Genomic DNA, 17298 nt, shown 5'->3' with positions numbered 1-17298 from the left:
CACATTAGATAAGTATATCTGATGTAACTGTGGTGCTATACCTTGATTAGTTTTGTACAGTGGAGATGTTCAACTAAATCTGATTGAGTACCAAAACAACTATTATATAATATTTTATTAAAATATTCTCATCATCAGAAGTTACAAATTAATCTAAATTACATTTGGCATTCAACAAACCATTAAGTTTCAGAAACTCTTATAATTCCCTCAGTAAGTTCACTTCATAAATGAGTTTATTTAACAATGCCAGTCATTAAGAAAATGGATCAATAACACCACATTACACATTACATGTGAAACTAGCATTTGTGAACAGACTTTTTCTGCATAACAAATGAAATTTAATTTTGCAAACTTAAGAACAATATATAAGTAATTATACAATGATATAAGTGTAACAAACATCAGAGACCATGTTATGAAAATAGTAATGAACACAAGAATGTGGTTGTGTGAACTCAAGCCCAAGTCTTTCTGCTTTTATGTCCCTAAAGTTCTCTTTTCTCTAGTCACAAAAAAGTCCACAACTACTAAAACACGTGCCTCATTACCATATGTGTACTATAGTTTTCAATAACACCTCCTCAAAAACAAATTCTTGCCTTACAATGTTTGCAAAAAGCCATTTTTCTCGATGATCCTCTGCTATTTTAATGTCTTTCACACATTACTGTAAAGACAGGCATGTATTTTTATGTACAGTTCAAGTAAGTTCAGCAAAACAATTTGATTTTGATCCAGTAGTAGTTATATACTCATGTCAAAGAAGTGTAAGTGCTTAATTATTTCAGTGCTAAAATAAACATAGTAGCATTTGCTTACTGAGGGGATAATTAAGTTGTTTAAATTAATTAAATGATTAAAAGAAAAACTTTAGTGTAAGTTAATATTCAAAAATTTCTTTTAAAAATAAGTTTCTAATAAAATTTATAAAACAAACATTGTGGAGAATCAACTGAGCTTTTCACCACAAGTATTTTTTTAAATACAATTTTTAATAGTGACTCAAATTCAAATTACTGGTTTGTTCAATAATATCTAATGTGTGCCATAATGATAGAGATATTAAACTTACATGTGCATTTTGGGCCTGAATTTGAATTCAAATCAGGATAACAACAGGATATATTTCAAAGTGTTTGCTTCTTCTAATATTTTTGTCTATATTTATTACTTAGTTATTGATATAAGAAAGTTAATTAACTAATAAATACTGTACTAACAATAAATAACTTACAGGAAGGCATTCTGATAAGTAATTATACACCATTGTCTTCAGCTCTACACTTTCACCACTAACTATGGAGTATGGAGTAGTAAGTCCCAGATAAAATGGCTTGTGAACTTCAGCATCCACTAATTCACTAATTCCAATGCCAGAAATATCACTCAAACAGATAGTAATTGCACTCCACTTAGTTGTTTCTTTAGGAATATTATGCTGAATTTCAGTCTTCCCACTATATGAAATGAAATTTTTATAACAATTACTAATGGTATCTTCTCTGAGAATATAACACTTATGAATGATAAGCACATATGTACATATTTAGCAACTATTTTATAATCAACACTCTTTGTTGATGTTTCAGAACAGACATGCTCATACACATCAAAATATTATGGCCTTAACATGATTATACAGAAATAAAGTTAAACAGAGTAAACAATAAAAACTATTAATATTTTTTACACCTTAACTTCTAACATTGAACAAATGTAACTCAAAAAAACAACCTTATATTTCTCACATTTAAAATACTATACAGCCTATTCCATGAAAAAAAAAAACCATTTCATTGACATGACAAATAAATAACTGATCATTCAAAAATATTTTAGCAAGCTACTTACTTTACTTGTACTAAATCCCACAACAGAGTTTTGATAAAGTGCATATTTAGGTTTATTGTAGTTGGTTTAAGTCCATTGTAATAACTATTTCCTTTAGCAGCAACAGCTGAAATTTATAAGTGTAAGTAAATGAAATAACATCTACACATGATCAAAGCTTTTTTGTCATCCAGAGAATTGATTACTGTCACTTTATTGTACTTTGCTAAATAAATTCATAAAAAGTAATAATTTATGAACTTAATCACTTTGAGAATGTTTTAAACATTCTTAAAGACAGAAACATGACACCATAAATAATTCAAAAAGCCTTTTGATTTTACTAACAATACACTTACATGCAGTAGAGAATTAATTAACTGGTGAAGATGGAATATAAAGAGTTTTGCACAATGTATAATATACAGTATAAAACTAAATATAGTGTTGTAATGAAAATATAGAAGGAAAAAAAAAAGAAAAATTCTATAGTTTTTGCTGTTTACATAGTTTGCTCATTATGCAGATTTAAAAATTATATATTTTGCTTTATTCTAAATATTATGTGCTTCTAGAATAGATCAGCAAAATTTTCATTAATTAACTATGCCTACTTCTGATTGTAGAGCCATGGTACATTTTCTAGAAAACTTCAAAATTTTCAGCACCCCCAATCTCAGTCAAACAATAAGAAAACAATTGGTGCCATACTATTTTTTATAATTGTGAAAATGTAAAGAGGAAGGTTAAGTGGCAGACATTTGCAAAGTTTGATTGTTAAAAATGCACAGTTTGCTTTAACACTCCTACGAAAAGTGGGGCCTAATAGGCCCCAGAGCAACTTGAAAGGTTATTAATATTAGGCTAATAAATTTGTATTTAAATGAAATTGCCATTTCATTTGATGAAATGAATGTATTTAAATACAAATTTATTAGCCTAATATTAATAACCTTTCAAGTTGCTCTGGGGCCTATTAGGCCCCACTTTTCGTAGGAGTGTTAAAATGCTTTTTCAAAATAACCTGTATTTTACCATTATTCACTGCTAAGCAAAGCAACCTTTCAAAAAGTAATCAGACCAAGTGCAGTACGAAATGCAAGATTGTGTGCTTGAAAACTGCAGACCTAGTAACAAAGCAAGTGAATTTATTCATTATCTCTCACATTTTATGATATATATTAATAGTAACACTAACTGCATGAAGTAATGAATTCAGTCAGCACCTACTTAGCTAAGACAGTTATGTAGTTATGTACTTCTTTTTAATTGTAAAAAAAATATTTGTTATTGATAGCATGCTATGTTAGTGGTCAGAAAAAAAACATCAATGATTAAAAGTCAAAGCATTTTCATACCAAACACTCAGGTCACGTTGCTCATCTATTAACAAGGATGTCATACAATGTCACTGCTGTTTTCAGTTCTTTCTCACATGTTGTCATTCTTAAAGATAATCCTAACTATTTGATAATGTGATATCTTAATACTTGTATAAATTATATTCTTTAAAAATCTAGTTGAAAAATAATAGTTACTTATGTATCTTTAGTTGGTGAAACACATAGAAATACATGAAATCCATGAGCAAACAAAAAATTAAAATTATATTTTAACTCAAACAGTAAGTGCTTTCTCATTAACACAGAGAAATAAAGCAGTCTGGCATTATTCACGTTGCATCATTTTATTGATCTTCTGTTCTGTAAAACTGAATTTACATTCTGTGTCAGAATTTATTCAGCATAACTTAGTGATGATTCTTAAGTGAATCAGGAGCCAATCTCAGTGCAAGTTCAGTTTACAGCATATAACTAATATAATGCAATGTGAGTCATGTCAAGCTCCTTTATTTTTGCTGTGTTAATGAGATGTCAACTAATTTTTGAGCAAAAGCAGAATTTTTCTTTTCCTAACATATTTTTAATGGTCATTTAAGCACATTATACCCCAATCTGCTTTGAGCTATTATATTTCATTTCCACATATGCTTATGACAAAGTGAATATATAACATATATTATTTTACACCTTCAACAAAACATGTTTATAAATAAATACTTTTTTACATACCAGTAGGATATGAAACTTTGTCAAAACTAATACAAGGCTTAGTTTCTAAAGATAGATCTGTCATCACCACTAAACCAGCATCCTTCAAAATGAATAAAAAATAATTAACATCTTTATTAAAAATCTTCATTTTTGCATAAGTTTCTGAGAGGAAAAAAACATTATAGTACCAATGTTAATGTTTCAAAGCATAGTTTGCAATTTAGTTCAGCACAGAAATTGCTTACTTTAAATTAGATATTCCATATAAAATTATAAATGATCATACAAAATTATCACTGTTCTATTTAGAAAACTGATATTTGCAATATTTCTGTTGTTATTATTGTTTTTAGTGCAAAAATATGGACTATCTTAGCTTTGTGAGGAAACAAGCCCCTTTTTTAAGTTTTGAAAGTTCATAAACATAGCTCTGTCCACTGGAGACAGTTTTTTGTTTGAAAAATATTTTTTTTAAATAGCAGTTTTTTCAAAAGCTGTCATTATGTTACTTTAGACAGCAGGCATCTTACTCCTCTATACTAATTTGTTGTTAAAAAATTAGAGTTTGAAGGAAATAAATATTACAATTCTTTTCAACACTCAGTTTGACAATAACAGTTATCTTTCATGAGAATTGCATTAAAGTTTTGAGAAAAAGTGATTTTTCTTTAAGCTTCTCATAAGTCATTGATGTTAAATATATTTGTTCAAGACTTTTCATGTAAAATTATACATAGGTTGATATGTGTACACCTGCTCTTAATATTGAACTGATAAGCTACAGGGAAGGTAGCTGGTCAATAGCATTCACTGCCAACTCTTCAACCATTTTTGTATCACTCTTATAGCACATTAATTCCAAAATGCAGTGTGGATTTTTATGACAATCAGTCACAAAGGTTACTTAACAGACTTTAGCTGTAAATCACCATACAATTTATGCACTTAAGTCTGGTAAATCAATAAAAAAAATGCAAAATTAAATGCCCCTCATTTCTTGGGAAAATATCTAAACAGTTATGGATATAAATCTGCCAAACTAATTTAAATGTGGCAATTTTATCTACAGTATATATGCATGTGTATTTGTGCAGACACATGAATTTTTCTCTATTCATACTTGGAATAGCTTAACATATAACAAACAATTGATAAATATTATGTTTGTGTTTATATGTGAGAGAAAAATACAATTTTTAAAACCAGTTTTATGTATTACATAATAAAAGCTAAATAAGTTTGAATTCCTTACCCTAGCAAACCCATCATGTTAATTATAAAAAAAATTATTAAAAAATCACAAAAGTTTAAGTTTTCATAAATTATTGTCAAGTACATACAAAAAATAAAACTTTAACCACACAAAATTGTTTTTAATCTACATATATATATTATAGCCAAATGTCTGCCTGTCATGCTTTTCATTTCTTAAGAGGTTAACCATAACAAAAAACGAATTATGTATCAAAATGATTCTTTTCAAGAGCATATTGCAAGAAATTTATTCATTTTTTGCAGTTTCTAAAAGTTCATATCAATATCAACATAGATCCACCAAGTTTTTTTACAAGCTGAACAGTCACTCTGAGAAAAACTTACAAAGAAGAAAATTGTTTTTGTTGTGATGGAACATCACAAAAAAAATGAGATACTTTCTCTGTTAATTGATTGAAATAAATATTTTAAAGGTAAAAACTTGAATGGAAAGTGCTTGAGCATGTGCTCACTGTTATTTGTTTTTTTTTAATTTTCATTTCATGTCTGTATTATATAAGTGTGTGATTTTATTGTACTGTATTGAATAAACTGACTTGATTTGAATATCTCTCCTGTGACCTTTCTTATAAAAAGAACAACTGTCAACAAATAATAACATCCATATCAGTTTTTCTTTGTGCACAGTAAAGTGACATGGCTCGGTGGTATCCTGCAGAAAAAATTCCAGCAGCCACTCAGTGAACCTGAGCATTTTATTGTGCTAGATGCACTCACTGCATCAAAATCTGAACATCTGTCAACAGTATATTACAATCAGCCTCTTATGCTTAAAAACAAATGCAATGCAATTTTCCTTTATAAAATAGCACATGGTAGGACGAAATACATTTGTAAATAGCCCATTAGACAATCATATTGCATATATGCTAAGATCCAAGGCTCTGAGTTGCCTGCACACTTTTCAATTGACCACTACTTTTAGAAAATTTATCATGGAGTTGTTTCAATCAGCATCTGCTAGGCTAGTATATCTTTTATCTGTCACAGTTAAATATGTGTGAATAACTTATGTGCTTCTGCAAGTAAACATTATGAGACTTGAAGTAATAACTGGGGTCTTTAAAAATAATAAAAAAATTAACAAAAGGTAATGTTAGACGAATGTTAACCTTAAAAGTGTTTTATCACACTGAAAAAAGTTCACTATTTATGCAAGAAACACATTTTACAAAAACAATTTATATTTAATTAGTATGTACAGAAAAGTAAAAGTTACATACATCAAAGGCCACAAGGGAATCACCATAGAATGAAGATTGATGAGATGTTTTCAGCACATCCTCACTTGTTGAAGCTGCAAAGTTAAGAATTTTGGTTAACTCTGATACCTTTTCAGTGTATCACAGATATTTCTCCTTATTTACCAAATGTACAATGCACCATTATTTTGTCTCTCAGATACAGTTACAAGCACTTGTCAGTATTCTAATGTAGTTAAAACCTGAGATATTACTTTCTGTAAAATGTATGATCAAAGATCTGCTATCTTACAGTATAGTTGTATTGTATCCTGTTTTACTTTGCACGTAGATGATAGTCTTCAAACTGTCACATGGACCAAACATTTTTGCATTGCTGTGTTTGTTTTTGACTGATGAGCTACCAATTTAATGTATGCAGTTTTAGTTGCGTCAAGGCACAATTATTTCAATCTTTGAGAAGAGAGATTCTTTTCCTAATTTTAAGTCATAACTAGCTGTGAAATTCCTTGTCTTGACATCTATGTGCTTGCTGATTCTGTATTGCTTCATGCTATTTTTAACATATCTATTCTACTCAAAGTTTAATTATTAAATAGTTATATTTTAGTTACACTTTTAACTTAAACATAGTTTAACTCTTTTTCACCCTCATATATTTTTTATACAATTCAATAGTCCAGCATCACATCTATCATTCATTCTTCTGTTTCCAGTTTATTAAAAGTTTTTTATTGTGTTCTGTTTTCAGCATCATGACTCATTTCTTTCATTTCACTTGTAACAAGTCATTACAACTATTCTTCCACATACAAGATTTTAAAACCTCAAGGCTTATCAGAGATCACATAATTGTGAACTTGATTCAACCTTGAAATTATCACACAATTATCTGTCAATAGTGAAAATGCCAACCTATTGTAAGAAACAACAGTTTTTTTCATTTATCCACAAGGACAGGTAAGGGCTTGGACCTATTTGCTTGAATCAAAGTTTCACTTGTCCTTGGCAGTTAGGTAACTTTTAACATTGAAATTTGCTCTATAATGACTTGGTAGCATTGTAAGCTTAGTTTATCTATACTAAAGCTAAATTCAATGAGAAAAAATTACTAATTAATACACATGAAGTTTAAATTTAAAAACAAATGACTGATGAGTAATTTTATAATTGTTAAGTTCAAAACATCATGACCTGTATGTGTTGTTTCATGTAAATCTCAACAAATGTTTTAATACAAAATATACTGTCTCCACAATTACTCTCTTTATATAAATTTAAAGAGTCAACCATACTGACACCATCTCCACAACCTCATATATAAGATAAGTGTTATTTGTTCAAGCATATGAAACTAGTACTTCCTAGACCATCTCAATAATAACTACTCATTAAAGAATAACCACAGAATATTTCTCCAACTACAAAAATAGTTTGCTTGTATCAACAGTGACTTATATCTAAGTGAATTTTCATTTAATAAAGTAAAATATCTTAACTCATTAGCTATCTAAAAGGAAGTATTAAGGTATGAAAGAAATACTCTTTATTAATAAAGTAAAGGCCCAGCATGGCTAGGTGGTTAAGACATTCAACTTGTTATCCAAGGGTTGTGGGTTCAAATTCCTGTCACACCAAACATGCTCACCCTTTCAGCCATGGTGGCATTATTATGTGACGGTCAATCCCACTATTCATTGGTAAAAGTGTAGCCCAAGAGTTGGAAGTAGGTGGTGATGACTAGCTGCCTTCCCTCTAGTCTTACACTGCTAAATTAAGGACAGATAGTGCAAATAGCCCTCAAATAGCTTTGCACAAAATTCAAAACAAACCCAACCAATAAAATAGAGTATTTCTAAATACTCTTAAATGTTCTTTAAGTTTTTATATCTATATGCAAAAAAATTAAATGTAAATAATTAATTAACATTCAGTGTACTGTAATACACCTTTGGTTTCATTTGAAAGATTTCTAAGTTTGGGATTAATCTTCAATAACCTTTACAAAGAAACAAACGTCTGAACTAAGTATGTGCAACAACAAAACTCTAATTTTAACATGTTTTATTTCAAATCACAAAATCATTTTCAATATTCCTTCACAATATAAACACTTAATACTCAATGACCTAAAATATATTATATTTTACTATCTTCAAAATTGGTTCTTGAATTTTCCTGAACTGCTGAGTCAAATAAACACAATACCTTTGAATAACAAAAGAAAAATTTTTAAACCTAAGACTCTGAAATTGTTATATCAAAACTATCAACACTAAAAATAAACTTTCTATGTTTAAATGGCAAGTAAATACTACACCTCACAGTAAAACCAATCAAAAGTTTGAACAATAATGTATTGGACATTTTAGCTATCAGTAAATCAATACATTACTTTTGGTACCAATTACCTGATTCACCAGCTGTTATTATACATTGTCCATTTTGGAAGGGATAATTGTAACGTCCAATGTCTTGATATTGAAGAATGTCAAACAGCTAATAATTGATAAAGTATGTAATTTTTAGAATTTTGTATACCACAAGCTAAAATATAACATTTTAACTAACAATTTAATAATTACAAATTGTTTTCATAAATTACACTTTGTTAAAAAATTATTTCGTACAAGATGCTATTTACATTCATTAACTTTCTTATTTTTTTCCATGTGAACTGTTAACTTCCTTAATACACATTGTTACAAAACATCTGAAATGTAATATACAAAGAAAAGATGTAGATACAGTAGTAGAATATTTCATACCTTTTCTTTAGTTAATTTTGATGAAACCTTTTTTGGTGCTTGGTCAAAAACTTGGACATTACACAGGGAATCTTGATCAGCTTCTAAATCAAAACTAAGTTTTGCACCTACATGTTTATTTTTCTGAAGGGAGAGTGTAACCTGAAAAATCATATTATGAGGTTAAATTAACTTTTAAATAATATTCTATGAAAGTAAATTAATAATTCTGTTCCAGTACAAAAAAAATATCAAATATATTAATTTATCATAAATACTTCCACAGCATATGAGAAACATTTGCAGAAGCTTAGTAGAGATCTATAAATATAGCAAGTGCAAATAAATATAAAACTTTTTATGCATGCAAAAAAATTATAATTTTGTTAAATAAAAATCTTCATGTTCCACCACAAGAGAAACCAGATGATTTACTTAAAACAGAGTACTTACAGTGTTTTTAAGGCATTCTGCAAAAAAGAATGCTGAGTCAGCTACCACCTCACCATCATCTCTTACAAAGAATACCACTATTCTGCTGATAGGAGTGTGTGGTCCATTTATTGTAAGTTCAATTGTAGTATGTGCAATATATGGCAAATCTGGAATTCTTACAGAAATATTCTTCATTGAGCTATCACTTTGCATTTCTTGTTCATCCACAATGATGTTTTTTAGCATTTTATTATTCTGTTTCAACTGTTGAATGTGAAGTTCATCTACTTTAACAGGTTTCATTGGAATTCCTCTTCTTATCATCTGTTACGTAAAATAAAGGACCTAAGCTAAATCAGTAACATGACATTTCTCAAACAACTGATACATAAAAAATTGATAAAACAAATTCAAGTACAATAAAATATTCAAAATGGGTTAAAAATATGACAGTACACAGTAGCTGAAAATATTTACTTTTGAAATTAATCTTAAAACTCACGGAGATACGCAAGTAATGAAACAGTCATCATCCAGAAAGTTTGGATCCAAAAAGCAATGGAGGAGATTATTAGTTTAGATGATAGTAACCTTTTTCAAAATAGGTATTTGCCAATAATAGTTAAGTGCTATAATATGTATTTACTCCCATTTGTCACATTTTTTATGGATGGATGCACTGGATTCTTTACAGCAGAAGTCTGCGAGTTGGTGAAACATTTCAGCAATAAATAAACAGCACAAATCTACTTGTTTTGTTTGTTTGTTTTTCAATCTCACATAAAGCTACACAATGGCTATCTGTGTTAGAATTCCCTAACTGAGCAGTGTAAGACTAGAAAGAAGGCAGCCACTTATCACCACCCACTGCCAACTCTTGGGTTACTCTTTTACCAAGGAATATTATGGTTGACTGTCACATTATAATGTCCCCATGGCTGAAAGAGTGAGAATGTTTAATGTGATAAGAATTTGAACCTACAACTCTCATATCATGAGTCAAGCTTCCTGACCACTTGGCCATGCTGGGTCACTCCATTTGTTTTAACATGGTCCAGAGCTATCTCTATCTATCTAATCTTGTTTACTATTTACATATCTAACTAGAATTACATTTTGTACAAATAGTTATAGTCTAGAACTTCCTACATATTACAAGACATTATGATGCAATAATAGTCAATTGAAATAAAGAGAAAAACTTAGAAGGGTCTTGTAACATAATGCAGTAATATCACAAACATCAATTATGGAACAACTGACCTATACTTAAACACCACCACTTGCATTATTTTAAACATTCTCGTATATCTAACATCATTTCTCCATCAAAAAGTAGAAAATAAATTTTTGCCCCATATATGTCCAAGTGGATTTTAGTACAAAATATTTTTATTTTATTCTTAACTTCATACTAATAGCTAAAAATCACATATGTAGTATTTAGTATATTTTCTTCAAAATTGCATTTTTTTAATAAAAAAGAAATCATTTCTGGATATTCTTGAAAATAAAACGTGTAAATGAGGATAGAGAAATGAAAACTATCTTTATTAACCTAAAGATGACCTAGGAAGGTTGAAATGTTGTTCTCTCCTTATCAATAAAAGTGTTAATACCCATACCAGCTGTTCTAAGATACATTTTTAAAACAATCACAACTGTATTGTATAATCTAATTAATAATTTTATCATCCTTTGTCACAGACTTACAAAATTTTTCTGAGCAATTTCGTTGTTTCCCTAAAATTGCATCACAGAAAAAAATTATTAGTTTTTCTTCCAATCATAATTCAAAGAAAATGGGTTATGTGCTGACAAATGTAATACTGTTTCAAATTGTAGTATTCTGTCCTCTTCCAGAGTTTATAGGATGGTAACTGATATGTGTTGCTAATTATTGACTATTAGAGCCAAAGTTTATATACTAGTTTATGCACTAGTGCAATCTGTTGCTGATATATTATTTGAACAATGAATAAAATTATTCAGAGTTCTTGGAAAAATTCCCATACAGAGTTGTGTTAGGTTAATGAAGATGCATACTTTGCCATTTCATCCTCAATAAGATGGCTTAAAGGAAACAATTACACAAACTTTCAGCCGAAAGACTGAAAAGTTTATGAATAAAGATTAGAACTGATCGAGATTAGAACATGCTCTATATTATGATATGATATCAGATAAGCAACTGAGTGACTTTTTTCCTAACTTACTACTGTTTGGATGCAACATACAACTTCCAATGGATATGATGTATGGTTCAACCTCTCGATACAGTTTCTACAATAATATTAGAAATGTTTAATTTATGCACATGAATTTTCACATCCAAAGATCGATAAAGCAAGCTGTTTCGTACTTTATGTGTTTATTCATGTTAAAGAGTTTTATTTTCGTATCATGTCATTTATGTTAGGATACACTAAGAGTTTTTCTATGATGTGTTTATTTATGCTGTATAAAACTTAGTTTATAATTTCTGTTTTCTTATTTATTTACTTTGCATGTGCACATTAACTTCTGGAGAGAAGGAAAACAAAAGGAAAAGAGATGGATGTTAATGATAAAATTAAAATGGTTATAGATGTGGCCAATTATTTGACATGGCATGTGGATAAGATTGTCTGTGGGGTAAGTAGGGATTAGATAATGCTACTATCAGAGAAAGAGGTAAAATAAAGTGGACTACCAATGATGCAGTTTTTGTTCTACTTGTAGGAGCTAATGATGCAAAGAAAATAATGATGTTGGAGAAAATAAAAGGGGTTGATAAAAACATTTAAAGAAAAATTTCACAATTTGACCATGTCAAAGATACTTCCACGAATTAATTACAGGGATGAAAATATAAGCAGATCACAATGGCTGAATGCTAGGTATAGGCTGATATGTATGGATGAGCAGATTGGTTGATTGTATTTAGCTGGATCAGTTTAATGGAAGAAGAGTGTTTTTTCGAACGGATGGCTTAAATTTAAATAGAGTAGGGGCTGGCTTGTTTGCAAGGGCTATTAACTCAGCTGTAAGGGAAATTTTAAACTAGGAAAAGACAGTGATAAGGGCCAGGATAAACTAAAGACACAAAAAATATGTAGAGAAAAGTTTAGCAAAGAAAAAGTAGGTTTAAGATAAGCTTAATCATTACTATTGTAATGCTAGAAACATAAGAAATAAAATAAATGACTTTAGAATGCCAGTAGGAATGGAGGATTTTGATATTATGAGAATAAGTGAAATATTGTTAAATGTAGATGATTTTGATGATAGCAGTTTCTTTTGTTAAAGGTTATTTAGTAGGAACAGGATATTAAAGAGAGGGGAAGAGTGGCTTTATATGTAAAATATGAGTTACATTCTATGTATATTGAAGATATGAAAGACAACAGTAAAGAGGTGAATCCATTTGGATGTTTGCTATTAAGGGAAAAAACATTTAATGGGAATTTATTACAGACAATCAAATGATACTGATAAAATTAATGAAGAACTTTACAATGAGTTTAAAATTTCAGCTTTAATGAGGTCATAATTATGTCTGATTTTAATTTCAGGCATATAAATTGGGATATATCAAACCATAAGGAAAAATATATATGGAACTGTTCAAGATGGCTTTCTTTACCAATTAGTAATCAAGAAACCTAATAGAAAAAAAATGCTGTTTTAGATTTAATGTTAACTTTAATATAGGAATGAGTTAAAGGGTAAAAATATGGTTTCAAATTTAACTAACTTGTCAACATTTTAAAATGACATAAATTAATTTCGTGATGAAATGACGAATAACAAAATTACACATTACCTGAACAAATATAATGGGAGCTTGTTCAATAGTATCTGTTGTGTAAATCACATCAAGCTTAAGTTTATCTTGGCATTCTGAAATCCTGTGAATAGGAAGAATTTTCAAAAAGCTGCCACTAGGAGAGTACCATGGTGTCAAGTACAAGGATTCCATAGGTTGATAAAGAACTCTTTCTCCTCTTGAATCAACATTAGAGTACTTGATAGCCACAGCCTAAAGACATCATAATTATTAATAGTTCCATTGTTAAGCTGTCATTAATCCTCTGTATTTTAATTGCAAAATGCCAGTTATTCAAAGCGTGAATTACAATTGCTACTGCATTTCACAGCACATCAATTAACATGATATTTAAATAATAATACATCATTTGTATATTACATCACCAGTAGCTATATATAGTTAAATGTAATTCTGCTGTAGTTCTACCTAAATATCATACAATTAAACCTTTAGATTTGTTTTTATATCATCTCACAATAAATAAAAATGACTAGGACTTTAGTGAACGTAATGTAGAGGCATTTCAAAAACCTAAAAACTAATATATCATAGAATATCATAGAAGCAAACTAATATATCATAGAAGCAAATAAAGCTGATCAATATTTAATCAAAATAAATTTATGTACTAAATACGACACAGTGAAAAAAAATTGTTGTTTAGATATTCTATCATACAATTTTTTGTAAAGAATTATGGTATTTTCATATTTTTTTCCAAATTATTGCTGTATCTGTTTGATAATAATTGACAAAATAAATTGCCCTCTTTTTGATGCAGTTTGCCAGATGCAAAATACAATTGAAATAAAAAAGTTGATGTCAGATGAGGCTGGCAAAATGCAATTCAAATAAAAAAAATTGATGCAACCCAAATCATACTCTGTTGGCAAATTTGAGCAAAAGAAGAAAACTGCTTTATACCTAATGGAACTTGAAAAGTGTGAAATGAAAAAAGAAAAAAAAACTTTCCTGAATGTTCATTTAGTTCTTCTTGTTTAATAATATTTGAAAAAGGTCTACACAGGATTATTTGTTTGTTTGTATGTTTTGAATTTTGCGCAAAGCTACACAAGGGCTATCTGCACTAGCCATCCTTAATTTTGCAGTGTAAGACTACCCACTGCCAACTCTTGGATTACTCTTTTAACAACAAACAGAGGGATTGATCATCACATTATAGTGTCCCCATGGCTGAAAGGATGAGCATGTTTGGTGTGACGGGGAATCGAACCCATGACCCTCAGATTACAAGTTGAGTGCCTTAACCACCAGGTCATACCGGGCCACATAGGATTATTAAAAAGGTAAATACTTAGTACTATTCAACATATAAAAAAATGCATGGCACTCTTGCTGGCAAAATAGAGAATTTGTTTATAGTTAAAAGTAAAAGTAGTTTAAATTTAGGAAAAGTTAAGAAATCCTATCATATGATTTGATAAATTTTGGAGCTTATTACATAAAAAACGTGGAAAGTTAAAATTCAATTTGCTTTAATGCACTTAAAATTCAATAAGTAAAGCAACAGTTTCTGAATTTCCTTATTAAAAAATTATATCACTGTATGAATAAAACCAACAAAAATGATGAAATAACAAACAGCAGTGTGAATACATTTTGATAATTGTGAGAGAAACTGTGAGTTATTGCCTAGAAATGGCCAAAACTATATACAATATTATATATATGTGTGTTCTCTGGTTTCAATACATTACACTTTTAGCATTTTAAATTTAAAAAGTTTCACAAAATCTTATAAATTAAATTTTTCAATTTAAAATTTTCAGGATTTAATTTTAGTTCTCTTGAATGACATTTTCAGTAAAACTTTCTGTAATTCTACACTTTTCAAATTTACAATCAATACAAAACTACGCTTTTAACCAAAACTTATTTGAAACAACTTTTATCAAATTACCTGTAAACAATTGAGCCTTCATGATTTAATTATGGGAAAATGTCAACTTTCATAAATAAAGAATTTACTACTTACTATTAGAGAGAAATGATTTAATTGAGGAAATAACCTTACCTCTACATAAATACCTTGAATGTAATTTGGTTGAGCAGGTATAACAAATTCTATTGATCCATCAGCTTCTGATGTAAAATTCTTGCAGTGCTTAGGTGCTGGCATATTGGATTGTTGAAAAGCTTCATAACAAATTTCAATACTTTCATCTGGTGCTGGTTTACCATCAGGTTTTTTTACATTAACCTAGATGTTTGAAAGCATAAGAATTTAAATCCTCAACCATGTTGTTTTTAATTGATATAAATTGAACATGATATAATTCATAATTGAAGGAAAACATTTATTCAACTAAATATGAGGTATCAAAATATGAACAAAATGGTGAAGCAACAAAATAATATATTGCTGTTCCATTCATTTACCCCAAAACAGACAGAATCATAAACTCTTTCTCAACATCAATCAACCTTGTGCATTACTTTCAACCAATTTTTATTTACTGTACTTTATATATCAGTGCTAAATTACTATTAATTAATAAATTAACACAAGTTTTCTTTAATATAAGTTATTGGCAATACAATGTTAATGAGTACGGTAGGAAATGAAACAAAGAAAAATTTCAAAATAAACTATTTATAAAATCCCTTACTTTTCCAAAGTGTGGAAGGCTTAAATGAAAATGAGGTGAGTGAAGATCCACATTGGGAAAAGTCAGCTCAATAGGTACAACAACCAAATTAAGTTCTTCAGTGACACTTTGCATGGCATCTGTATCAGACACAAAAGTTTAAACATTATATAATTAAACTATTAGACATAAAGTTACAACACCATTTTTATGTTTTATCAAGGTGTATTAATCAATTAAATTATCATTCATGAGAGATATTCTGTTAATTAGTAAAATTCCTATTACAATATCCACTATCATTCTGTGTTTGGATTTTAAATGTGGAAGTTAATATATTTGAAACTGTAGTTAAAGACTGGCAAGGAAACATGTAAAATCATGCAGTAATCTGGTACTGGCTAGCTATTGTCATCAAATTTACCAACATTTCTAAATAATTTAATGTTTTCTGCTATATTTTACTGATATAATGATGTTCTTTGCAAGATATTATTTATTAATAGACACCACAAAAGCCATCATCAAAACTAGAGCAGTTGTAGCACAATGTATAGTACATATTACTAGCCTATAAGTTATATAACAAAAGGCAATGTTATATAAGGCAATATAACAAAACACTCAAATATACAAATGCATGTGTTATCTCAAGGGTAAATATCAATTTTCATATATAAGTCATGTTTTATTACACATTTTACTAACAAAGTTGACTCTGACTATACATTTAAATTTCATACTTTTCTATTCTAACTGAATATTAATCAACTGAGATTTTCTTCTCTTTGTATATATGAAAGAAATTAATATTTTGTAATGTCCTAAATGTTCAAAACTAAGGATAGTTGAAAGGTTACATACATGTATGTTTCTCAATAACAGTGGCTTTTAATATGATTGTTTGTAAGAAGTATTTCTCAGTCTTCCATCTCAATATTTCTTCTTGAATAACTAAATCAAAGCAGCCATTAATCTGCAAAAAAAAATTCTCATTTATCATAACTAAATTATCTAATTATAAAAATATATTTTCATTTTCAACTCTTTTCTGGCAATTAAATATCCACTTTTGAACCTACACGATGAACCTACACCCCATATGAACCTACATGATGATCACTGATGTTTAAATAGAATTTAATGTGACAAACTACATGCATACCATCCACACTGTGAAACTGTAACAATCAAGAATTAACAAGTTTAGCGACATTGCCAAAGTTCATATAAGCAAATACACACACATATTCGAATTACAGGCCCACAGAAGACAACTGTACATAAAGCTATATTGTTACTGGTACAAGCACAAAATTACAACTTAAC

At 29.0% G+C, this 17298-nt stretch overlaps 1 protein-coding gene across 1 annotated transcript in view; it reads right to left on the bottom strand.

The window, feature by feature from the left end:
• LOC143223917 (uncharacterized) overlaps nt 1-17298 on the bottom strand; it is a 139453-nt gene that overhangs the window by 92136 nt on the left and 30019 nt on the right. Inside the window, exons 9-19 of the mRNA XM_076452391.1 lie at nt 16834-16945; nt 15991-16109; nt 15396-15581; nt 13355-13570; nt 9568-9873; nt 9136-9276; nt 8779-8866; nt 6389-6462; nt 3909-3990; nt 1858-1963; nt 1241-1463 (exon numbers count right to left, since the gene is read on the bottom strand). Of these exons, the coding sequence (XP_076308506.1) occupies nt 1241-1463; nt 1858-1963; nt 3909-3990; nt 6389-6462; nt 8779-8866; nt 9136-9276; nt 9568-9873; nt 13355-13570; nt 15396-15581; nt 15991-16109; nt 16834-16945 (1653 nt within the window). The remainder of the gene's footprint in view (nt 1-1240; nt 1464-1857; nt 1964-3908; nt 3991-6388; nt 6463-8778; nt 8867-9135; nt 9277-9567; nt 9874-13354; nt 13571-15395; nt 15582-15990; nt 16110-16833; nt 16946-17298) is intronic.

Source organism: Tachypleus tridentatus, chromosome 8 (assembly GCF_004210375.1).
Source record: "Tachypleus tridentatus isolate NWPU-2018 chromosome 8, ASM421037v1, whole genome shotgun sequence".
In the NCBI taxonomy this organism is placed as follows: domain Eukaryota; kingdom Metazoa; phylum Arthropoda; class Merostomata; order Xiphosura; family Limulidae; genus Tachypleus; species Tachypleus tridentatus.
This window is presented reverse-complemented; position numbering and strand designations above follow the sequence as displayed.